The following is a 26,140-nucleotide window of genomic DNA, read 5'->3' as shown; positions in this document are numbered from 1 at the left end:
ATTCCAACAGAGCAGAGTGGCTAACAGCACATGGAGACAGGCCTCCCCAGCCTGAATCCCAGCTATGACTTACTAGCTGTATGAACTTGGGCAAAGAACTTTGCCTCTCTATGCTTCTGCTTCCTCATCTGTAAAATAAGAAAAGTAATTTCTCACCTAATGGGGCTGAGGTATGTGAAATAAAAGGCTTAGTATAGTGTCCATAATATGCCCATGTGGAGGCTTGAACATATCAGCGATTAGCACGATCTCCACCCTGGACCATTCACTGGCACCGGAATACAACAGGCCTTGCATTGTCATACCTCGAAGTCATTGCTCATACCTTGCCTCCCCCTAACTAGCCACACGTTAAAACACTGTATGAAGGCCCAACTCAAACTTTACCTCCCCCAAAGAGACTTCCTGTCTCTACCAGTCCCTCCCCTGGCTTTTATGAGGGCTGGGGACACTTAAAGTCCTCATCCCCTCAGCTGTGCACTACTGCCTCATTTGTCCCTGCCATTGCATCCTACCCGTCCTGAGGATGTGGCAAAGTCAGGCTTGCTCTGAGTGCCAGCCCTGGGCCCCAGTACAGATGTTGGAGGGATGTGCCAGCCTTCAAGGAAACTCAGTTATCAAACTGAGCCCAATAGTTCTGTCATATCCTGCCCTGTCCCATCTTGAGCCTCAGTTTCCTCTCCTGTAACTGAGGCAGTGTAGCCCAGCAAGGTGGTTATGAAAATGAATGAGGAAACTCAGCCAAGGCCTCTTTTCTCTCTCCCTGCCTCCCAATGAGCCTGGTTTGCTCCTCCCAGACTGCTGGGGATGGGGATGGGGAAGGGAATGCTTGGTGCAGGGGCATCTATGGCCATCCAGAGGCTGTTCAAGTTGGACCTCTGGCTCTAGTCGGAGTTTCTGATTCCAAAGGGTTTGGGGGCAAGGCCCAAGATCCTGTATTTTCAAAAGCAAGTAGAAACTCCTTCTGTTGGGTGTTTCCAAGGGCTATGTTCTGAAATAGTTATTCTGGGAACACAAAACCTCTCCATGGCTAATGGGGCAGCAAGGTCCTATGCGAGGGTCCATGGAGCCCTCAGCCCCCACACACCCTGGAGGGGAGAATGCTGCCACATAGGGACTGCCACGGCCTGAGCTATGTGGATACACATTTTGATAAAAACATTTATTGAGCACTTTCCCTGCGCCAGGCACTATGTGAACCCTTTGCATATTTCATCATACCAGATCCCCATGACAGCCCTCTGAGGTAGTATTGTTGTAAGTCTCATTGCACAGATGAGGAACACGGGGCTTAGACAGGTAAAGTGATGTACCCAAGGCCACAGAGCAAGTGAGTGATAGCACGCAGATTTGAAGCCAGATCTGGCTGATAGCTGCACTCTAACCACGGCATTTGAGTGCCTCCTAAATGCCTACATCACAGATTCATCTGGGGATGCTGTGAGGAACCACATGTAAAAAGGTACAGCAGATAAGGGCCCTGACCACGTCAGGCTGCCCCTAAGGCAGCCCAGAGCAGGATGGGCAGGCCTACCCTGTCCGCTCTGTTAGGCAGCCCAACCCCAAGCCTGGACCCAGCCAGATCCTGAGCGCCTCAACCTCAGCCATCTCTCTTACCATCACCCCTGCCTGGAAGCCATAGGCCCTGCCCCAGGTCCCAGAATGCTACAGAGCTTTTCAGAAGGATAGGGGACACAGCAAGGTGGTCACGGGCCAGGGTTTATGAGTGACATTCCAAAAGGTTTCCCGCTGACAGCTTGCTTCCATTGGGAAGGATCTGCAGTCTGCCCTCAGGGGCTATGGACCCGAAGGTGAGCATCATGCTGGGCCCATCACTCCGAGGCCTGGATGTATACAGGCACAGCAAGCATGGCACAGGGGCCATCAGCCCCTGCCTGCAGCTCTGCCAGTGCCAGGTTGGGGCCCAGCCCCTCGCCATGCCCAGGCACTACCAGCTCAGGCTCGCTGCCCACTGTGCCACCCACAACAATAGACAGCACGGCGTCCGGCTCTGAGAAGGGTGGCTTGCCTGGGGCAGCCTCGGGCACTGGCCCAGCACCGGCATCCTTCAACTCCTCCAGCCCCAGAGGGTCAGGCAGGGGGGTCACCACCTTGTGCCCACCACTGCTGCCACTGCAGGGGGCCACCCTCCTCCGGGAGGGCCGTCGGGCTTGCAGGTCCTTATCCTTTTGGGGGCCGAGGCGACAGCGGTGATCCTTGAGGTATTTGTGGCGGGAAAAGCCCTTGGCGCAGCCAGCACAGCGGAACTTGTAGTTGCCTGTGTGGGCGCGCTGGTGCTCGGCAAGGTGGGCACGACGGCTGAAGGACTTGCTGCACAGGGCACACTTGTGGAGCTTCATGCCTGGTCGGGAGGGGAAGTCAGTGAGAGACGCCCAGACCCTTTACCGTGGCCCTGCATGCGGAATAAAACCCAGTCTCTCGGCTTGCCTACAAGCGTCTGTGTGATCTGGGCCTGCTACCTCCAGTCTCATCTCTCACCTTCTGTCAGCCAGTCAGTGCCAGCCACACTCGCTCTTTTCAAACACATCAGGCTGGCTCCTTCTTCTGAGCCTTTGCGCCTGCTGTTTCCCTCTGCCTGGAACAGTCTGTTCAGTCCCCAAACCTTGGCTAACGTTCCCAGGTCCATCGTCTCTCTCCTCTCTGGTCTGCCTGCCTCACACTGGCCCCCTAAGACCATTCCCTATAGGGCAGCTGGTGACATCTTTGTAAACACATAAAGGATCATGATATTCCCTGCTCCAAAGCCGTTAATGATTATCCAAGTTTCCCACAAGCCCTGTGCAGTCCGACTACCCCTTCCCCGCTCAGCACCATCCCCTTCCTCCCCACAACTTGTTATCCGAGCTCTGCGCCTCCCTCCTGCCTTTCCTTGTCTCAAACAGCCCCAGTCCCTTCCCTGCCCCAAGGCTTTCCATTTGCTGCTCCCTCATTTCCTGACTCTTCATGCCACCCCCGCTCTTCATTCTCTGCCCCATCACCCTATTTATCTCCGTCTTTGCACTCGGCATACTTTGCTGCTACATACTTATTTGTCTGCTGTGTATTTTCAATCTCCCCTACCAAATCTAAGCTCCCCCAGGAGAACAGGGTGGGATTCCGCCTGTCTGATTCCCCCAGCACCCCTAGTGCCTCACACATGGTAGGTTCTCAACAGTCACTCACTGAATTAATCATTGGTGTCTCCACGCACACATGGAGTCAACTCCAGCCCACACTCAGCCAGAGCCAGAGCCCCCTCAGGCTCCCTGGCTTAGAGAGGGGCAGTGACTTGCCTGAGGCAAGTGGCAGTGCCAAAACTCAAACCCAGACCCTCTGTCTTTAAGTCCCGGACACAGTCACAGTTTTCAAACTTCCTTTAGTCACTAAGTCCTTTCTGTAAACCAGTGGTTCTCAACCAGGGGTGATTTTACCCCCCAGGAGACTTTTGGCTTGTCCCCTGGAGATATTTCTGGTGGCTATAAATATGGTCTTGGGAGATGCCACTGACAACTACTGGGTCGAGGCCAAAGATGCTACAAAACATCCTACAGTGCACAGGACAGCCCGCTAGGACAAAAAATTATCTGGCCCCCCAAATCAATGGTACTAAGGTTGAGAAACCCTGTTTAGACCAAATGGTATATGGAAAGCCAGCCAAGCTGCTCTGGAGAAGCTTTGTGAAGCTCCTAGGAAACTGAGGAGTGGTGTGGAGACCCCTGGATCTATATCCCAGCTGCCCTGCTCTGCCAAGGGGACCAAAGAATCTTCCTGGCTTTATCTTGGGCCCAGTCAGAAACTGATCTCCCTCCACACTGGATCCACACCTCTATCATACTGGGAACCTGACTGATTTACAGTTGTCCTCCCTCAGGTCAGCTTCCCCTTCAGCCTGGGGAACTATATCTGACCCATCTCTGTGTACTCCGAGGACCCTAACATAGGCCTGGCTCATGGCTCACATGAGCAAAAGTCTGTTGGCTGGAATGTACCAGACAGGGATAATAAGCCTTATGGGTTATCTGGGGAGCCTGCCCCAGGGGGCTTAAGCTGAACCAGACCGTCCTGGCAGGCCTGAGAGCCACTTACCAGAGTGGGAGAGGATATGAGCCTTCAGCTTATCGGGCCGGTTGAACTCCTTACTGCAGCCTGTGTGTGTCCTAGAACGCAAAGCCACTGGTCAGGGGATGCTCACCAAGTTCAGGACCCTCTTCCTGGTCCATCTGCTAGCTCCCTGCATGATGACCCTACTGTATCCTAATGGCCAGGAGAAAAGCAGGGTGGGGAGTAAAGCCAGCAAGTGGGGCCCAGGATAGGATAAAAGGAGAGAGCCTTCAGTCCTCAGGCCTGACAGACATCTTTCTGTCCCACCACTGGGTAAACATGCACCCTCTCCATGCCAGTCTCTACTCACGAGAAGGGGCATTTGTATTTCTTGAATGGCTCGTGGATCAACATGTGTCTCTTCAGTTTGTCTTTGCGGTTGAATGCGGACTCACACACTGAGCACTTATAGGGCTTCTCACCTGTAGAAGGAGACGTAGACAACAGGGATGAGGATCCCATGAGATGGAGTCTGAACATGGAGTACAGGGGTCCCTATTAGAGGGCAGCAGCCCCTCTGGGGAGATAGCCTAGGAGAAAATAGCCACTCTCATGCTTCATGACTTCATTTTGCCAAGAAGAGTAAGCCAATTTCAACAGAGTGGTCAGGAAAGGTCTCTTGGGTGGGCAACGTGAGGTGAGACCTGAGGTAATAGGCAGCAAGCCATGTGGAAATCTGGGAGTGAGGGTCCTGGACAGAAGGAAAGGAGGGGGCACTTAGGGTGTTTGAGGAACAATAGGGATGCCAGTGTGGCTGGAACTGAGTAGAGTGGTAGAGAATGAGGCAGAAGGTGAGGTCAGTGAGGCTTCCTGGCCCAAGAGGGAGGGCCTAGATGACCAAGGAAGGATTTCGGCTTTTACTCTGAGCCAGATGAGAAGCCACCAGAGGGACTGAGCATTGGAAAGACAGGATATGACTGAACAGTTTTACAGGCTCCCTCTGGTTGTGTGTAGACAATAGACTGGGGTGGCGCGGTGGGAGCGGGGAGGGAAAGAAAGGAAGGATGCTGATACAAGAAATGGGCAAGAGGTCAAGTACAGGCTATGTTTGGAATGTAGACGTGGCAGCCCCTGCCAATGGATTGGCTGTGGGGTATAAGAAGAAGGGAAGAATCTAGAATGAGACTAAGGTGGGACAAGTGACAGAGTGGGTGGTCATGGCATTTGATGAAATGAGGTCCACCATGGGGGATGGGATAATTACATCTTGTCCAATTGGATCCTTTCAACTACCCATGAGGTAAGTACTATCATTATCCCTTTTTATAGATGAGAAAACTAAAGTTCATGGTCTGTATCTAGCGGTTGAGGGAGCTAAGATTCTAGCCCAGTAGTGTGATCCAGAGTCTCCCTTCATAGCCCCAGATTGTTCTGCTGCAGAACCACTGGGGGTGAGGGGAAGCTCTCACCTGATAGGGGTCAGGGGTCATAACCTGCCCTTAGGAAAGGATTGTTACTAGACTGTTTTGATTTCCTGCCATTGTTTCCTCTCCATTCTCCCTCTGGAATAAATGAAGTACTTTTGAAAAATGCCATCCCCAAGCCAGCCATGAAGGAAATTCTGGTCCTTATAATGGAATGCTTTAAAGCCATTAAAAAGATTAAGGTCATTCGTGTTTCTTGATCTGGAAGTATCTCCTAGACATATTGCTAAGGGGAAAAGAAAACTGCAAAAGAACTTAATACAGTCCCCATTTTTGTTAGAAAAAAATACAATCCCCACACTCCAAAAATGCCCAAGCCAACATGTTTGTATATACACAGAATAAGCAGAAAGAAGATTTTGGGAGGGTACGTGCCAAACTGTCCATAACAATTAGGATTTGAAGGGAGAATTTAACATTTGATTTTATGTACTTCTTCTATACTGCTTCCATTTTTTACAATAAGCATGTATTACTTTTGAGTAATAATTTTTAAGAGAGAGTGACTTGGTAATACCTGTCAACACTCCTAATGCCTATACCTTTTTTTCTTCCTTTATTGTAAAATATACCTAATATAAAATTTACCATTTTAACTATATTTAAGCGTACAGTTCAGTGGTGTTCACACTGTTGTGCAACCATCACCATCACCTGTCTCCAGAACTTTCTCAGCATCCCAAACTGAAATGTGGTATTGCATATACATTTTAGCCTAGCACTTCTGCTGCTAGGAATGGAATTCACATTATAGGTGTACTACCAAAAGCTTGCCAAGGGACCCACACAGCATTGTGTGTAAAAACTAATAGCTGAAAAATAATTTGTGTCTATCTATAGGAAAATGGTTAACTAAGAGATGGTAAATACAGAGGAATACCATGAAGCTGAGAAAAAGGTGTTATTAAGGAACATCCGCAAGGTATATTGATAAGTGAAGAAAAAAAGGTACATAACAGAATTATATTACGCGCTTATTGGTGTAAAAGTAAGCAAATATTTTATATAGATGTAAAATAAAAGTACAATGATGCATGCAGGCTATGCCGCTAATAGCTGTTGTCTTGGGGGAAAGGAGCTGTTGCCCTTGGTAGGAGTAATTTTCAAACTGCAAACTGGAGTCACAAGCTGTTGGTGGTTATTTTAACAACTAAGATTGAACAAAAAATATTGCTTTGGGAAACTTTTGTTTCAATATATTCAATCTATATAGATGTATTTCCTGGGTTGCAATATAAAATGTATTTTTTACCATTGGTCATTGTAAAAATGAATTGAGAAACATTTGGATTGTCCATCTGAGTTGAAATGTGGGTTTATTTTCATTTATATATGCTTTTATATTGTCAAGGATTTTCTCCTAAGGTTTTCTCAATCTTTTGATCCTTTTCAATAAAAAAGAAAACAAGAATTTTTCATCTAATAGAAAAAATTATAAAGATTAAAAAAAAAATAAAGCCAATGTGTCTGGATTTGGGAACCAAAATGAGGGGGTCCAGTGCAGATTTGCATGCTAATTTTGTAGTGAGAAAAGCGCCCCCATCCCCAGGGACTCACGGTGTTCTGAGGGGACTGACACCCAAGGGGCAGAGCCAAAAGAAGCCCTCCGGCTTCCAGGGGTTGATCTCTGCTCTGGTGTTGGTGGGAATCTGTTGGTCACTTCAGAGGGCAGGTTGGTAGGGGGCCAAGAAGGATATGGGAAGAAAAGGGGGAAGAAGGGAGATGAGGAAGACAGCAAAAGGGAGATGGGGAGGAAAGCCAGAGAAGGATGGGAAGGAGAACAAAGAGGAGGTTGGGGATGGGGGAGGTGAAGTAGGCAGGAGTTGGTGGGGAGCTGGGTACCCACCTGAGTGGATGTGAGCATGCAGTTTGAGGTAGTGCTCCCGCCGGAAGAACTTCTTGCATACTTGGCACTTGAACCTGCCCCCACTGCCATGTGTGGGCAGGTGACGCCGAAGGTAGCGTTCACAAGTAAACACCTGGCAGAAGAAAGGAGTCAGTTTCAGGTGTGACTCACCAGCCCTCACCACCATGAGCTCAAAGGACTTCACATTTCCAGCCTTTCCTTATGGAAACAACTTCCTTTCTGCTCACCAGGGTTTAGGGCCCACAATGTCAGGCACAGCCCCTAGAACATCATGGTTCCCATTACTCACCCATAATCCCAGTCAAAAAATGCCTGCTCTGAGCTTTTGTCCCGGCTGTTTTTTCTACCCAGAGGGCCTTTCTCTCTTAGCCTGACAAATTCCCACTCACCCTTCAAGACCCAGCTCAGATGTCACTGCTTCTGTGAAGCCCTCTCTGACTCCACATTGCCACACCAGGCAAAGCAAATTCCGCCCTTGAATACAGACCCACATTTTTAAAGTCAGCGTTTAACCCACTGAATGAATTATAGCGCTTTGCTAATTTGGGGGCTCCAAGAAGACAGAAAGGGGCTTTCATTCCCCAGCACAGGGCCTGAGTCAAATGATTGACAAGTAAAAGAATAAATGAAAAAAATGAACAAATAACTAAGGAAATGAAAAGGTAATAATGAGCCAGAAAACACAGAAGCCATTCACTTTTTTCATTCATATGGTATAGAGAAGTGGTCAAGGGCACAGACCCAACTGCTGCACTGCAAATTAGCCCTACCACTTCCTAACTGGGTGACCTTTTCTGTGCCTTGGTTTCCCATCTATAAAATGGGAGAGTAATAATATGCTTATCTCCTAAGGTTAAATGAGTCGATTCATGTAAAGTGCTCAGAACAGCAGTTGCCACATCGTTCTTGCTCAATTTATGAATCTTTTACTTGGACCACAAATTCCAAAGCCAAAATTAGACTATATAATTAGAAATATCTATAAGGAGGCTGAAGTGGAACCAGGGCTGTCCTGGAAACTCTCCCATGTGAGGTTATAAGAAAATGAGTAAAACAAAGAAACAAGTTAAACACCCCAGGGAGATACAATCAACAAAATCCAGACTTTAGAAAACTCCACAGGACAAAAAAAAGGGAAAAAAGGACCAATAGTGTGGGGAACCTAGCTATGAAAAGAAACTTTGTTCATATCAACCAACTGTGATATACAGACCTGATTCAAACAAACTTTACAAAAATTATGATGTTTTTGAGACAACTGGAAATTGGAACATGGCCTGGATATTTGGTGATATTAAGAGACAGGCTTCAGTGAGGTCTTTCCAGATTTGCTAAAAACAAGTAATCATCATAAGGATAATAACACATCAGGAAACTGGTGGTCACTGTTCAGATGCTGGGCCTGGACCTAGGAAGGGCTTCATCCCATGTCAGCCCAGCACGGCCTAGCCTGGCCCAGCCCAACAGCAGCCCCAGATGGTCATGTGTGGTGTCTGAAGGGTAAGACAGGCCAGGCAGAGCTCTTGCTCTTCAAAGATGAAGTGTCATCTGTGGAGACAACCCCAAGCTTTGCCTGCATGAGGTAGGAGGAGAGGAGGGGAGGAGAGGAGAAGGAAATGGTGAGGTTTTCACTCCACCACCTCTTGCCCTGTGTGGTCGTAGGGGCACCCACCTTTTGGCAATGCGGGCAGGGGAAGTTGTGAGTAGCAGTCTGTAGGTGGTGCTCCAGGGCCTCAGGAGTTGAGTATTTGTTGACACATTTGACACACCTAAATGGGAAGGAGCAGAAGTGAGAGAGTAGTGAGCTGGACTAGCCCAGCAGGCTCAGGAATCAGTCACTCCCCTTCTGTAGGGTCAACATTAAATTTGTTCTCAAATTAGTCTACTCTTCTCACTCACCACTGTCTCCAACATAGTCCAAGCTGCCATTCTCTCTCACTGGGACATGTGCAGTAGCCTCCTCACTGGCCTCCCTGCCCCACCCTACCCTCTATAAGGCCCATTACCCACAGGGAGTCAGCAGTGCCTTTAAAAATCGAAATCAGCCCTAGTTGGTATGGCTCAGTAGATGGAGTGCTGGCCTGTGAACCAAAAGGTCATTGGTTCGGTCCCTGGTCAGGGCACATGCCTGGGTTACAAGCCAGGTCCCCAGTTGGGGGCATGTGAGGGGCAACCAATCAATGTTTCTCTCCCTCTCTTTCTCTCTCTCTCCCCCATCTCTCTGAAAATAAATAAATAAAATCTTTTAAAAAAATAAACATAAAAATGAGACCATATCACATCCTTGCTTAAAAGTCCCCACCTTGATCTAAAGGCCCTACTGGCCTGACCCACTTCTACCTCTCAGACTTCATCTTTATCTCCTGCCCAGCTCTCTGACTCTGCTCTAGCCACCCTGCCCTCCTTAATGTAACTCAAACACACCAGCCTGATCCCACCAGGGCTTTTGTACTTGCTGTTTCTATGATCTGGGACACTCTTCCCCAAGTCTTCTTCTGCGCAGCACCTTCTCATTTTTCATGTCTCAGCTCAGATGTCACCTTCTCAGAAAGACCCTCCCTGACCACCCTGTCTCAAGTTGCCACCCTTCTGCCCACCCCCGCTCCTATTATGGCACCCTGATTTATTTTCTTCTTAGCACTTATTACCCGGGATTATTTTATTTGTTTGCTTACTTGATTGTTATCTGTTGTCTCCTCCACCAGCAAGTGGACTCTGGAGACAGGGACCATATCTGTCCTTTTCACAAACTGACAATCTGTTACATAAAAGAGTCAGAAAGACAAGGACCCAGGCCTGGTTCTTTCCCATCTCTGACCCTCAGTTTCCTCATCTATAAAATGGTGGGAATCCCAAATGAACCTGCCTCTCGTTCATTGTTAAAGAGTATCGTGAGAGTCAAAGGACACAACTGTGCTAAACAGTTCTTAAACCACAAAACACTATAGACACAGTCTTTACTATAAACTGTCTTTGTATCACTGTGGCTATCATGCCTTCAAAATAGCAACTTCAAGCCACAAACTTCAAGAGCACCCCATTGTCTCCCCACCACGAAAACACTTGCCAGCAGATAAACCCATTTATGATGCCGTACCAATGAGTAAAGCCTAAGGTAAGTAGGCAATTCTTGCTAAAAACAAAAACATGGGCCCTGGCATCTGTATACCAGGACCACCGTGGGAAACCACAGGCAGGCTGCACCTGTGGAGGACAGTCTCATACCACATACTGAAAACAGGCTAAATGCTTCCGCAGCAAGACAGAAAGAGGAGGTGGGTGGGAAGAGAGCCACCAGAGGGCAGAAACCTCACGAGCTGGTGGCCTGCTTCAGTGGTGAGGAGATCCAGGTTTGCGTGGCAAGTAGTTTAGCAATACCCACTAAAATTAAAACTCCCTGCCAGAAACACTACCCTAACTTAGTTGTCATTCAAGGTCACATCCCCAGCAATGGGGAAAACCAGCGTCATGGGCCTCCTGATACAATGCACTGAGGACACAGCCTCACCTTGTGTTATTCCTGCTGAAAGTTCCAATCTTGGATCTAGACAAATCCAAACCAAAGACATTCCACAGAATAGCTAGCCTATCTATACTCTTCTAAAATATCAATGTCATGAAAGACAAAGACAGAATGAGGACCTGTTCCAGCTTCAAGGAGACTAAAGGGATATGACAACTGAGTGAAATGTGTGAGTCTGGACTGGATCCTGGGCCAGAAAAAAATTGTTTTTCTTTGTCTATAAAAGATGTTATTGGAACAATTAGAAATTTTTGAGTAAGGTCTGTAGATTAGATAACAGAAATGTATTGCTTTCACTTCCTGATTTTGATAACTACACCATGCCTATGTAAGAGGTTATCCTTGTTTCTAGAAAATATACACTAAAGAGAAAGGTAAAGGAGCATCATGTAGGCAAATTATTCTTAAATGGCTCAGAATAAGATAAAGCAAATGTCATAAAAAGTTAACTTTTGGGAAGTCCAGGTGAAGAGTATCTGTAGGAATTCTTTGTACTATTCTTATAACTACTCTGGAAGTCTGAAATTATGTCAAAATAAGTTGAAAAGGAACACTTCCTTAAAGCAATTGTGTGTGGAATGGGGAAGTGGGTCAGGGTAGACAGGGAATTCCTTTTCATTCTATGCCTTTTTGCGGTTTTTAAACATCGCATTGTATGCATATAACAATTATTTTTTGCAGTAGGTAATTAATTTTTTTTAAACCTACCTTTGCTCTTTGACCTGCAAAATCACTATCAGGAACTTATCCAGAAATGCATGAAGATGTATGTCCAAAGTTGTTCCCTGTAGCTTTGTTTATAATTATGACAAACTGGAAATAATCCAAGTAGCCCACAATAAGGAACAAGTTCAATAAATTACTGTAGGTCCACATATAATGTAATACTAAGTAGCTGTTTAAAAGGATGAGACAAGTCTGTGCTGAAATGCAACAATATATGTATTATAGTTTTATGTGTAAAAGTTTTACGTGACACCATCAAGTGTATAGTGTGAGTCTATTCAGTTTCAGTCTGTTGATCAGAAGTTGTGCAATAGGAAGATGGTATGATAAATTTTCACCAAATTCTGCGACTGTGTTTGGGATGATCTGACTCAACTATAGCCTGTGATATCTATATCCATGTCTATAAACATGCTTATTACAGACATGTACCAAGAGGCTAATGGGTGTTATCTTGGGTGACAGGGTTTTGTTTTTTGTTTTTGTGTGGGTTTAAAAAAAATCCTTTTCTCTGCATTGAACATGAATTTTGTAATTAAAAAATTAATAAATCATATTTTTAAAAAGAAAAAGTAAATATATAGCATATATACTACTGACAAGCATGAATTTTACTTGAGGGGTTTGGGGAGCCACCACAGTCAAGCCAAGGCAATATGGCCTAAAGCAGACCAGCCAGACCAATGGGGCTTGGACCCCTGAAAATAGGATGAAGACACCACATCTATATCTAAATTAAACAAACAGAAATTACAGCAATCATATTTACTGAGCACTATTATTTTCCAGGCACCATGTCTAAGTGCCTCATACTCATCTTACTTGATCCTAATAAATAATCCAATAGAGCAGGCACTATCATATACTCATTCCACACATGAGAAGATAGGCTCAGAGTGGTTGAATGCCTTGCCAAAGTCATCCATCAGGTTTGCAGTCAAGCTGAGATTTGAGCACAGACAGGTGGCTTCACTGCCTTTATCATTACCATGACACCACTTCACCTTTAGGCCACCCAGATAGTGGCCTGCTTTCTGCACCTTACTTTTGAGCCAGCAATTCCAGCAGCAAAAGAAGTGACTGACTGCAGGCACAGGCCATCAGCATTGGGTTCAACCCTCAGGCTGCAAACTACAAGACCAGAGCTATGAAACATCCAAGGTCCTGGACAAGAGTTTGAATCCCTGCTGATGTTGTAGGCAGGTCAATTCTCCTACCTGAGTCTCAGTGTCCTCATCTTCAAAATGGGATAATATCACTATGGAGTAAACTGTGTCACTTCAAAATTCATACGTTGAAGCCCTGAAGCCTTGACCCTTAATGTAATGGTATTTGAACATGGGACCTTGGAAGGTGATCAGGGTTTGATGACATTATGAATATGGGGTCCTCATGATGAGATTAGTATTCTTATAAGAAAAGACCAGAGAGATAGGGCACCCCTACCCCCATCTCTCTCATGTATGTGTCTATGGTATTTTGTTATAGCAGCCCGAGCTGACCGATACAACCTACATCCCAGGATTGTAGAAATCAATGTCCCTAAGTTAGAGCTTGGCACATAGTAGGTGCTCCATTCCTTTGACTTGGCAACTCAGTCCAGAGGACCACACAGCCAAAGGAATTACAGATAATCCACAGGTTGGAAGAGCAAAAACAAATGTCCTCTGAGTACAAATCTCCATCCTCTTGGCTGGTAAAAGCCTCACCTGGCTTTCCTGTCTCTCTGGCCCCACTTCCCAATTTCTCCCAGGGCCAGTTGCCCTACACCCCATTTCATTAGTCCCAGTTCCCCTGCCAACTTCTTAAAGCTCTTATGATTTCTACAAGACCCTCATACCTTAGCCCTACTTTCTCCCCCAACCTTCATCTAAATATCACTTCCCACTTCTACTGTACTCAACAGTCATTCCAAACCACTGCTATTTCATTTTATATTGCTATACTTGTTCTTCCTGCTAGGAATGCACTCCACCCTACCCACTGCCAACCTGGCAAACTCCTACTCATCCTTCAAAACCCAGTTCAGATACCTCCCACTGTGGTACTTCTATACTACATATGCATATATATTAGAGACATGCATATGTATGATATCTGTAATAGCATTTTATCACAGTATATTATAAACATATTTATATATTTGTCTCCCTAAGCAGCCCATGCATGCTAAACTCAAGGTCTATATTTACTTATCTCTGAACCTCATAAGTTCACCCAGGAATTACAGCAGTGGCCTCTTAACAGAGGTCATCAGCTGAGTCCCCGCAAGTACAAGTTTGTACAAAAAAGCAAAAGCCATTTAACATGAAAATATTCCCTAACGACTAGAAGGAGTCCTCAAACATATTCTTGCTTTTCACCAAGATCTATCTCCACATACTATGTGCTGGGCTTTGTGAGGTGGCAACACAGGGCAAGTACACAGCAAAATGACTGCAGAGCAAAAATGCAGGACTTACTAAAGTTACAAAAGGGATATTGGGTATCTACAAATAACACCAGCAATGAAGAGTCTGGAGGAGAGGCTGGAAAACAACTGAGGATGAGAAACTCAAAAGGCTGATCATAAGAATGATAGCTCCAAAGAGAATGATTTGAGGATCTCAGGATTAAAAGCATGTGGCAAAACTGAGGGAACCCTCCATCATTTCTGCCAAAGGGACCCCCTTTATGACTGTAACAGAAAACTAAGGTGATGTAAAGGACTGTCAGAAAAAATGACCCCAAATCAGAACTACACTTGATGCATTCCTTGTTCATTCTAAGAACTAGCATATAGCTTCAACTTTAACCTAAACTTTATCCATTATAAAAAAATAAACTTATTTTTATGATTTGTGCTTTCAAATGTGCTTGTTCATTCTTTTTTTCATTCTAAGAATTTGTATACCATTCTGACTGTAACCTAAATTTTGTAGATTATCAGACAAAATAACATTTTCATAATATTTTTAGTATATTAATAGAAAAAAATCAAATCTTTTTTCCACTGTAACAAGGAAAGACTGGTTTCCCTCTTTTAGGACGTTTTTTAGGATAAATGTCTGCCAAGTTGAAGAATGCTCTAAGGAGGGCTAGCGTCTTTGCTCCCACCAGTGCCAAGGCCCAGAACCCACTCTGCCGGGCTGAACCCCAAGGACGCAGACTGCTGGGCTCCCTGTGGGAGAGGAAGTGGGAGGACACATACTTGTAGATCGTGCTGTCCTTCTTGGGGCTGTGCTGTGGCAGGAGGCTGTGGGAGTACTGGTGCACGCCCAGGTCGTATAGCGAGGGAAAGTCCTTGCCGCAGAGGTGGCAGCGGTAGCTCAACTCCTCCTGGTGGCTCTTGATGTGCTCCAGAAATGTGTCGAGCTTTGGGAACGTCTGGGCGCAGCTTTTGACCACACACTTGTACACCTTGATGGCAGACGTGGAGCAGGTAAGGGGAGGCAGGAGAGCTGCCTCCACGGCCGCCCCCTGCCCTGTGACATCTGCCTGGAACACTGCTGGTGAATGACCCTACCTCTGTTCCCCTGCTCCCCTGAAGCTAGAGCTCTGGTTTTATTTTGGTTGGAGGGTCCTCGCCTCCCAGTCAGTCACAATGACCCCACTACCCTTTCCCCAGGCTCTGTGTGGTCTGGGTATATTTAGAAAAATTACCTACAGGGCAAAAAAACCCACGACCTTTGAGGTTATCTTTTCTACCTGACAGAAATCATTTATATCAGATCAATTTTGCACAAGTTAATAATATTAGAGCCTGAATTCTAATCAGTGGTAAATAGTCAAAACACTGTGTATGCCCCCAGAGAGTGAGATTACCCTAGGCAGTCTTGTTAGCAGTTCTCGAAATGAGGTCCCTGGATCAGCATCACCTGAGTACTTGTTAGGCTGCACATGTTCAGGCCACCAGACCTGCTGAATCAGATTCTCTAGGGATGGGGCCCAGCAATCTGTTACTGTCATATGCTCTCAAGTTGGAGAGCCACTGCCCTAGTATGACATTGGAAGACACAATGTCATCTTTGTACTGTATTTTCAGATGTGGGAAATTAATCAGATTTGTACCTAATTTAACACTCTTACTTCAGTATTACTTTTTTCTCTGAGAGTTACACATATAGGCATGAATATCAGTGTCTCATTCCCTCTTTTGAACTGATTTTGTCATCCTTCCAATTCCCTCATTAATGAGTTATGTAAAATTCTGACTCATGTTCACTGTGTTATTTACAGGCAAATTATGTTTTTAACAGTTTGAAAATTATACTTTGACAAGTGGTACAAACTCCTAGTTGCCTGCACAATTCCACATGCTCCTTCCTCCTAACAAAGTGAACCATGATTTGCTCAGGGTGGCAACATGCCCAGTTAAAACATTCAATCTCATTTCCCTGGCTCCCTTGCAGCTAGTGTCAGCGATGTGACTTTTCTTACCAATGATATGTAGGTGGTAGTCTTTAGAGAAGGCATCATTCCCAGAACAAAAAGGCAAAAGCTCCCTAGAAGAAATCCCTTTTGCCTTTTGCATTTGTCCTGACTGGAATATAGATGAGATGGCTGGAAATAGAGCAGCTACCCTGGAATCTTGAGAATAAAAGCCACATGCTAAGGATAGCAGAACAGAAAGCCAGAAAAACCCTGAGTCCATGAGAACATATCTGACCTGCTATATAAGCTTGATACTGCCTACTTATGCAGTTGTGATGTGAGACAAATAAAACCCTAACTAGTAAGCCAGTTTTCCCTTATTTGCAGCAGAATAATGCATTCCTAAAGGACAGAGCACATCCACTGGCTCTGACCAATAAGAGATGTTCAAGGAAAGGTTTCCTTGCTCCTAAAAAAGACAGAAAAGATAGCCCCGTTTTGCTCATGGATAAGACAGGGTCTGGACCTAAAAAGACTGGCCACCATTCCAGTACCACAGGTGAGCCATCAACAGAGAACAAGGTCACATGGTAGAGATGGTGGAGATGAGTTGAAAAGACATGGGGTCCTTGATACTGGGTTGTCAGCTGACTATTTCAGGCCTGGAACTGCCTTATCATGAGTTTCTAGTTATGTGAAATGACAAACTTCCTAATTGTTTTAGCCGGTTTGAGTCTAAGTTTTCTACAATTTGCTCCAAGGATATCCTAACTAACTCCCATCAACCCCTATGCTAGGAAGCTATCATAACAAAAAAATCAGGGATGTGAACAAAGATTTGATTACAATGATCTCACCATGGTTTTGTTTATAAGAGCAAAACTCAGGAAATAACCTAAATGTTCAACAATAGGAGATTTTTAAAAATGTAATCATTAAACTTATGTTTTCAAAAATAGTGATTTGAGATACATATTTCCCACAATTCCCTTTTCTTTGTCTCTCCTTCTGCCACCCAAGCTAGGAAAAGAAAAGAAGGGTAAGAAGAAGGTGGCTCCAGCCACTGCTATTGTGAAACAAGAGGCCAAGAAGGTGGTAAGTGCCCTGTTTAAGGAAAGGCCCAAGAATTCTGGCATTGGACAGGACATCCAGCTCAAAAGGGACCTCACCTGCTTTGTCAAATGGCCCAGCTACATTCAGCTGCAGTGGCAAAGAGCTATTCTCTATAAGTGTCTGAAAGTGCCTCCTGCCATAACCAGGTCACCTAGGCCTTGGATCACCAAACAGCTACTCAACTCCTTAAGCAGGCCCACAAGCACAGGCCAGAGAGACAAAGTGAGAGAAGTGGAGGATGGTGGCCTGGGCTGAGAAAAAAGCTGCTGGCAAAGGGATGTCCCCCCAAGAGGTCACCTGTTCTTTGAGCGGGGGTTAACACTGTCACCACCGTGGTGGAGAACAAGAAGGCTCTGCTGGTAGTGACTGCACATGATGTGGATCCCATTGAGCTGACTGTCTTCCTGCCTGCCCTGTGCCGTAACATTGGGGTTCCCTACTGCATTATCAAGGGGAAGGGGCAGCTAGTCCACAGGAAGACCTGCACCACTGCCACCTTCCCATGGGTTAACCTGGAAGACAAACGAGCTCTGGCTAAGCTGGAGGAAGCTATCTGTACAAATTACAATGAAAGATATGATGAGACCCATTGTCACTGGAAAGGCAAAGTCCTGGGTCCAAGTCAGTGGCTTGCATTGCCAAGCTGGAAATGGCAAAGGCTAAAGAACTGGCTACATGTACACTGTTGAGTTTTCTGTACATAAAAGAAATAAAAATTGTCCTTAAAAAAAAAGTGATATGAGAAAATACTCAGAATATAAATTAGCTTAAAAAATTGAAAGCACAAATCTTAAGAGAATTTATACTGAGTTAAAAAGGCCAATCTCAAAAGGCTACATACCAGATGATCCTATTTATACAACATTCCTAAAATGACAAACTTATAGAGAACTGATCAGTGGTTTTGGAGGGAGAAGTATATATGTCTAATAAGCAGCAGCACAAGAGAGATCTCTGTGGTGACAAAATAGTTCTGTACTGTGATTGTAGTCGTGGCCACACAAATCTATAGAGGCGGTAAGATGGCACAGAACTATAGAAACATTTCATTCCAATGTCAGTTTCCTAGTTTTGATATTGTGCTGTAATTATGTGAGATGTAACCACTGAGGGAAACTGACTGAAGGGTATAAAAGACCTCTCTGTGCTATCTTTGTAACTTTATGTGAGTATACGTTTCTTTTAAAATAAAAACATTGAAAAAAAAGCTATCTCAAGAAAAAGTATAATTCAAAATTATATGTATATATAGATCCTAATTATAAGTTTTAAAAATTACAGAAACTCCACAAAATACACTGGATTTTGTGTTGCATTCTTGGGAGACTGTATTGCAAGGTGGTTAACATGAAGTTTGGGGTCAAATGAACCTGGCTTTGAGCCCTGACTCAGTCACTTACAGGCAGTGTGATTCTGGATGGGTCACTTCACCTTTCTGAGCCTCTGGATATACTGAAAATGCCTATTCAAAGGTTCTTATGAGGAGTAAATAAAATATTAAATATAAAGCATTTAGCAGGGTATCCAAAATGTAATAAATAGCAAACATTAACCTATACATTATTTAGACTTTTCTGAATTTTCTAATTCTATATTGGGCACCTGATACTTTTATAAGGAGAAATAAAGTTTCTTGTAAAAAATAAACACTGGAATACAGTTACCATATAACCCAGCAATTTTGCTTCTACGTTTATACCCAAGGGAATTGAAAATATATGTTCATGTAAAAACCTGTACATGAATGTTCATAACAGCATTATTCATAAGAGCCAAAGAATAAAAACAATCCAAATGTCCATTACCTGATGAAAGGATAGACAAAATATGCTATATCCATACCATGGACTATTATTCTACCATAAAGAGCAATCAAGAACTGGTATATGCTAAAACATGAATGAAAGTTAAAAACATTATCTCAAGCCCTGACAGGTGTGGCTCAGTTGGTTGGGCGTTTTCCTGCAAAGCAAAGGGTTGCTGGTTCAATTCCTGGTCAGGGCATGTGTCTCGTGCAGGTTTGGTTCCCGCCCCCCGCCGCCCACACTGGGGAGCATATGAGAGAGAACCAATAGATGTTTTTCTCATATCGATGTTTCTCTCTTTCTCTTTCTCCCTCCCTTCCCCTCTCTCTATATATAAATAAAATCTTTTAAGACAAACATTATCTCAAAATACCACATACTGTATGAGTCCACTTATATTAAATGTCCACTATAGGCAAATCCATAGAAACAGAAAAGAGATGAATGGTTACCAGGGATTGCGGGCAAGGGGTGACTCCTAATGGGTACAGGGTTTCACTTAAGGGTGATGGAATGTTCTGGAATTAGTGGTGATGGCTGCACAACCTTATGAATATATTAAAACCACTAAACTGTACACTTAAAAGGGTGAATTTTATGGTATGTGAATTATATCTCAATTTAAGAAAAAAGATTGTAATCCTAAATTCCCAGAGGTAGTTTTTTAGACATTAGATCTTCTCAGGGTATTAAAATTTTTTCTTGCCCTGCCCGGGTAGCTCAGTTGGTTAGAACATTGTCCCAATATGCCAAGGTTGTGAGTTGGATTTTCGGTCAGGGCACGTACAAAAAGCAATCAATGAATGCATAAATAAGTGGAACGACAAATTTATGTTTCTCTCTCTCTCAAATCAATCAATCAGTTAATCAATCAAAGAATTTTTCTTGTCTCTGCTTCTTTCATTATATGACCATCAAAATGTGGGCTTCCTCCCGCAGCACCATAATGGCACAGTAAGCTGGCCCTACCCAGGCAGAGTAAAGGGGGAAGCTTGGCCCATCATAAGTAGTTAACAGTAGCTCAGACCAAATGAGGCCCACCCTTGTCCCTTTCTTGGCCATGTTCAAGATCCCAGCACCAGCCAAGACTCAGGACTAGGATGGAAGTGCCTCCCACAGACTGCCTACTGGCCACCTACCTGCTCATTCTTATGCTGGGTCATGTGGGACTTGAGCTGGAAGTAAGTGCTGAACTTGCTGGGGCAGAACTGGCACAGGTAGGAGCTATCAATAAGGACCACCTGCTTGGCCTCCAGCTTGTCCCCCTCATCTTCACCTGCTGTGGGCAAGGCCTGGGGCTGTGGGGCACTTGACAGCGTCTGGCCCAACCCTGTGGAGAAAGCCAGGGAGAGAAGTCACTGAGAAGAGAAGAGGAAGAGGTCAGGACAGAGAGCCACAGCATTCAGGAAGGATGCACAGAACATTTCCTGTGTATTTCACTGTGTGCACCCCACCATTCACCACATGCTTGGGGTTGGACACTGTACTCAAGACACTGCACTCACATTCATCTGGTGTGCACTGACACCACCATTCCATGTGCTAGATTACTAGAATACTTATGTTCTTATTGATGAATAACTATTGCCTCCAGTCTCTCCTCCCTGGCCTTCCCCTTGGACACTCTAGGCTTCTCCACATTTGTTAAAAATCCTGACCACCACCCCTAGCTGTACTCATCATGGCTCTCCAGCTCCTTGTTCTAATTACACTCATTTGTTTAGTTGTCTTTCCTTCACATTCCCTGAGGACAGGGGCCTGGCATGTAGTAGGCCTCTATAAATGTTTGCTAAATGGTTGAACCGTTGGGGCCAAGCATGGCAGGAATTTCAAAAGAAATGGAAAAAATGGTTTCTTCCCCAAGGAACTCACAAGGATTAAGAGTGCACACACAGAACGGATAAATACATAGTAGGGCTAGTTCTAACAGGGAGGTGATATAAAAGTGGCCATGGTTGCTTGTGCAGCAAAACACTGCCTTCATTAGCTGGGGTGTGGCAGGTGCTGCACAGGAAAGCCCCAGCCTTACACTGTCCAATACAGTGACCACAGGCCACATGTGGCAAACAAGAACTCAGAATTTGGCCGGTCCAAATCTAGATGTGCAATCAATGCAAATACATCCTGGATTCTGGAAACTTAGCATAAAAAAAGAATATAAAATACCTTATTGATGGTTTCTTTATATTACATGCTTGGGTTAAATAAAATATATGATTAACATTAATTTCATCTTTTTTAAACTTTTTATATAGCCATTAGAAAATTTTAAATTGCATATGTTGCTTATATATTTTTGTTGGATAGTGCTGCTCTAATTAAACTAACATTAGGGAAAAGGTCATTAGCTCAGACACAAGCGATGGCTCTGATGACAATTTTACAAATTATAAAGAGCTTAGGAAATCATCTGCCCATATATGCCAAATAGATTTCAATTTCTGATCAACTGAGAGTGACTGCCTAGAGCAATATACTGAAAATAGATTCTGAGGCAGTATCCAAGCTCAGCAAAAATGGTAAGTGATTGATTAGTGAGGTCTGCCATGGGTACAGCATTAGAGCAACACCACACATGTTATGTATCTGTCATGCCTCCTTTCATCTTATGCCCCATTTTATAAATGAAGCAGACTAAAGCCCAAAGAGGTCAAGGAGGTTGCTCCAGGTCACACGAGCAACAAAACCCAGGAAGCTGCAGAGGCGTGGCGAGAGTGGTGTTCCGTCTCCCAACCCACCTGTGCTTTCCTCATCCTCCTGCCGGCTGGGGTTCAGGGCCATGACCTGTACAGTCACAGAGTTGCTAGAGACGGTACCACCACTGCGCCCTGGAGGCCACACCTTGTGAGTCTGCATGTGTTTCTTGACATTAGACTTCTGGGCAAAGGCACGGCCACATGCAATGCACTGGAAGGGCTTCTCACCAGTGTGGCTGCAGGAAACAAGGCTTATCAGCAACTGCTGTGTAGGAATGAAGATGTGGCCTCAGCCCAGGAGCTCACGGCCACCAGGAAGGCCCAGACAAAACAGTTAGATATTGCTGTCCACCAGATTCTGCTGTCCACCATTCTGACACCATGAGGACAAGCTGTCTTGCAGAGGTAGGCAGGCCAGAGAGAGAAAAACCCTGTGCGCTTGGTGACATTACTGAGCTGCTGAATCAAACAGGCCTGGAGCTGCCTTTCTTCATAGCCAGCTCGTACTGTGAGATGAAACATTTCCTAATTATGTAAGCCCATTTAAACAGGGATTTCTATTATTTGAAGGAAAAAAATATCCTAGCTGTTACGGCACAGCACTTGTGCTGTAACATTATTTATATATATATATATATATATATATATATATATATATATATATATATATAATATATTAGTATTTACATCATTATTTAATATATTCCTTCAAATCAATTCTGTTTTAAAACTTAAAATATTTTAGGACAGACTAGCATCAAATTGAGGCTTTCTCCCTTGATTCTCCAAGGACTGAAGTAAATGAAAAAGACAATAATTTTCCCACTATGTCTTTCAGAACTTTTCTAAACCATACGCACAAACCACCTAAAATCATCTCATGTACTAATTACCACACTCTGAGAAACACTGAACAAGTCCACCCCTCCACAGAAGAAAAACCTGAGGACCAGAGGGGTTCCCTGCCTGTTCTTGGACAAGAGGTACTGTGGTTAGTCCTGAGTGAGCAGACAGAATCATATTCACAAAGCACGGCAGCCCTTGAAGCCAGCCCATTCTGCAGAGGTGAGGACGGAGGCACCCCTCCTGCCCTCAAAGCCCCTATCAGTTCAAGTACATTTCTCCCCCGACCTCGCCCCATTTGGATCCTCGCCATCATAGTGGGCAGGCCTCGCAGCTTTCACAGATCCCTCCCACTGTTCGTGGAAAAGAAGAGGGAAAAGCGGCCTGACCTGGACTAAAGTTCTGAGAACCATGACAGGACAGATGGGGCCTTGGTCACTACCCAGGCGAGGGTGCTGAGGAAGGAGCCTTGCTTCCACTGCAGATGGCTCCCCAGCCAGGGCTGTTGGGAGCCGCCTGCCCCCACCACGCCTGGGTACCTTCGGATGTGCTGCTGCAGGTCGAAGTTTTTGGTGAATGACTTGTCACAGTATGAGCACTTGAGTTTCTGAGCCTTTGGCTTCCCTGAAGCTGAAAGACAAAGTGGGAGGAGAGGGATGGTGAGGCTGGGGGTACAACTATGGGTGCCAAGGGCAACCTCCAGCCACTCTACTCCCTGGACCTGGGGCCAGAAATGTCAGACCCTGGGGGGTCTACACTCGCGGACAGTCAGGGGAAGAGACATAGGGCTCTGCATTCTCTGCTTCCTGCCAACCTCATTATTCTCTCCATCTAGCTACAGCAGACTCCTTGCTAACTTTGAAAGACCTCAAATATGGTCCCACCTCAGGACCTCTGAATTTGCTATTCCCCCTTGCCTGGTATGGTTGTCCCTCAGATAGCCATAAGGCTGTTTGCCTCTCATCCCCAAGTGGATTAGTAGCATCATTTCCCAGCCTCTCCCCAGTATTCTCAATCATAATACCCTGTTAACTTCCTTCCTAGACTAACCCATAAATATTTATTTATTCCCTGTCTGTCTTTCCAATTAAACTGTGATAACTGAGGATAGGCAACTCCTGGACCAAGATGCTAGATCCCTAATGCCTAACACGAAACTCAGCACATATTTGTGAAAGAAAAGCAGTATGAAAATAGTTGGCTGGAAGACCCTGAGAAATTCTCAATTTCTCTGCCCTCCTCACTCCCAAGCACCTTCTGACACTGTTCCCAACCCTATACTTAGCATCTCCAAAGCAGTGGCAGACAACTGCTGCATGCCTAATATCCATTCTCCCCTTCTTCTTTCCTCTCAAGTGCTCCACCTGAGAAAAACATCAATGTTCCTGGCAAAAAGAGATATTTCCCACCCTGACCGGTGTGACTTGATGGTTTGGGCATCATCCAGCAAAGCAAAAGCACAGGTTCAATTCCTGGTCAGGGCACATGCCTAGACAGGGTGCATACAAGGAAGCAGCAGATTGATGTTCCTGTCCCTCTGTTTCTCCCTCCCTTCCCCTTTCTCTAAAAAGAAATAAAACCTTGAGAGAGAGAGAGAGAGAGAGAGAGAGAGAGAGAGAGAGAGAGAGAGAGAGAGAGATTTGCTGCTTCCTTTGCCACTAGATATGCTCATGTGACTCAGTTTTAAGCAATGAGATATAAGCAAAAAGCATCATGCAGAACTGCTAGAAGCTGGAAGATATCCCTCTTATCCTTACTGCCTAGAATCTGAAATTGATGACTGGAGCTCCAGTAGCCATCTTACACGATGAGGCACCCTGAAAACAGAAGCCAGGTACCAGGAATGCTAGAGCAGAAGGATTAAAAACTGTGCGTTCCTGGTGACCACGATCTCCTGATTGCCTACTTCTGGCCTTGCTTTGCACAGGAGAAAAACAAAATTCTATCATTTTGAAGTCACTCTTATTTTGGATTTTTCATTACATGCAACCAAACTTATTCCTAACCATCATAAAAGGGAAGACCAGAACTAAGCAGCCTGTGGATAGGCCAATGCTGAGGAAAGATGCTCAGGCTGTGGGCTCACCTGCTGGGAGTCCACCGGCACCTTTGGCCCGTCGGGTCTTCAGCGCTGGTGGGGAGTCAAAGGTGGCCACTGTGCCCCCAGTGGTGTTGGTCATGGGGGCAGTAGGATTGGGTCCTTTTGGTTTGAATCCCTGTTTGCCGGGGCTGTACACTGGGGGGGTGGGGTATACTGGAGCCTCCACACACTGGTTTGGCACCTAGAAGGACAGCATAGTCAGGGAAAGAGCTCTGAGAAGGGAGAAGAAAAACCACCCCAGCCAAGAGGACCCTCATGGTGGCCGTGGCTGATCTCAGCCACTCCCCGCCTATAGTGCCACCCTAATTCCTCCACCTAGCTCAGTCACCCCAGTAACTTCCAAGACCCCTTTGAACTTCATGAAGTCAGAAGGCTAGAAGCAGCTTTGAAGCCAGGTTGCCTGGGTTCAAATCTTGACTCTGCTATTAAGTTTTTTAAAATCTAAGAGATCTTGGGTTAAGTCTTTAAACTCCTCTGTCTCATTTCCCACATCTGTAAAATGGTGCTAATCATAGTAGCCCTCTTATGGAGTTGTTGTGTGGATTAAATGAGCTAATGAGAACATAGAACAGTGCCTAGCATATGGTAAGTACTCAATAAATATTAATTGTTATTGCCATTATCACTGTTATTGTAGTTTGTTTGCACAAAAGAACCAGGAAATCAGAAGGGTCTGTGCCCCCAACAGCTACTCCACTTCTTAACTAACCCTGCCAGACACCATACCAGCAGGCATCCCTCAACTGAGAACTGACAATGAATTCTGAGCCACTTTAATTTAGTTAACATTAAGCTAACATCATGACACTGAAGCATTGTGAAGAATTCACCTATTCGTTCATCTATTTATCATTCATTGTCTTCCTGGGCTAGTCTATCCAAAATTAAACTTCCTATCCTTCTCTTCTTTATCTTTCTCCTTCGACTTATCATTCGCTAATGTTATGTATTTTACTTACTAATCTTCTCTATTATCTGCCTACTTCCATGAAGGCAGGGACTTTTATTTTGCTTCTGTTTACTGCTATGTGCCAGGGCTACAGCAATGCGTGGCACAGATTGAGCAATCAATAAATATTTTTTAAATGAATGAATTCAAATACGCATGCATGGGGCATCTGATGTGGCACCAGGTGCTTCTGCCAGATCTTGTCTGTTGGCACACCCTTCATGCTCTCCCCTGAAATACAGGGGTGGGAAACTTGGAACAGCATTTCCAGACTCTCTTGTCGGTATGGTTCTGAGCACAGATTAAGTTCTGCCCATAAGAAGCATGAGATGTAGAAAGCAGAAGGGAGGGAGTAACCCATTTCCAGCAGCTGTGGTGAGAGGCAGGCAGATTGACTCATGAGTTTTGGAGTCACTGGCTCAATTCTATGTCTCCTTCCCGAAAACCAGCCCCAAGGGACAGCAAGCCAGCTGGAATATCGGCAACAGAATCCTACATTGCCTCGCCTCTGGGTGTAGCAGTAGTGCCCTGACTCTCAGGACCAAGCACCAAGAGTGAATCTGAAAATCAGTGATGCCCACCAACTTGACTTTTGTTCCTCTAGCCCCTCCATCAGCTGTGAAAGCACCTAACTTCTTG

At 45.1% G+C, this 26,140-nt stretch overlaps 1 protein-coding gene and 1 pseudogene across 1 annotated transcript in view; one reads left to right on the top strand and one right to left on the bottom strand.

Annotated features, from left to right (window-relative positions):
• Positions 1-1,125: 1,125 nt before the first annotated feature.
• ZNF341 (zinc finger protein 341) overlaps positions 1,126-26,140 on the bottom strand; it is a 40,531-nt gene continuing 15,516 nt past the window's right edge. Inside the window, exons 6-15 of the mRNA XM_090286253.1 lie at positions 24,538-24,733; positions 22,991-23,081; positions 21,651-21,844; positions 20,052-20,242; positions 14,832-15,040; positions 9,065-9,161; positions 7,372-7,504; positions 4,412-4,523; positions 4,090-4,157; positions 1,126-2,365 (exon numbers count right to left, since the gene is read on the bottom strand). Coding sequence (XP_090142379.1) covers positions 1,833-2,365; positions 4,090-4,157; positions 4,412-4,523; positions 7,372-7,504; positions 9,065-9,161; positions 14,832-15,040; positions 20,052-20,242; positions 21,651-21,844; positions 22,991-23,081; positions 24,538-24,733 — 1,824 coding nt within the window. The 3' untranslated portion in view covers positions 1,126-1,832. The remainder of the gene's footprint in view (positions 2,366-4,089; positions 4,158-4,411; positions 4,524-7,371; positions 7,505-9,064; positions 9,162-14,831; positions 15,041-20,051; positions 20,243-21,650; positions 21,845-22,990; positions 23,082-24,537; positions 24,734-26,140) is intronic.
• LOC150003446 (large ribosomal subunit protein eL8 pseudogene) lies at positions 16,499-19,859 on the top strand (annotated as a pseudogene).

The sequence above is a fragment of the Furipterus horrens genome, unplaced genomic scaffold, assembly GCF_987537825.1.
Source record: "Furipterus horrens unplaced genomic scaffold, mFurHor1.1.pri manual_scaffold_8, whole genome shotgun sequence".
NCBI lineage: Eukaryota > Metazoa > Chordata > Mammalia > Chiroptera > Furipteridae > Furipterus > Furipterus horrens.
The sequence above is the reverse complement of the archived record's forward strand: the minus strand, read 5'-3'. Positions and strand labels throughout refer to the sequence as shown.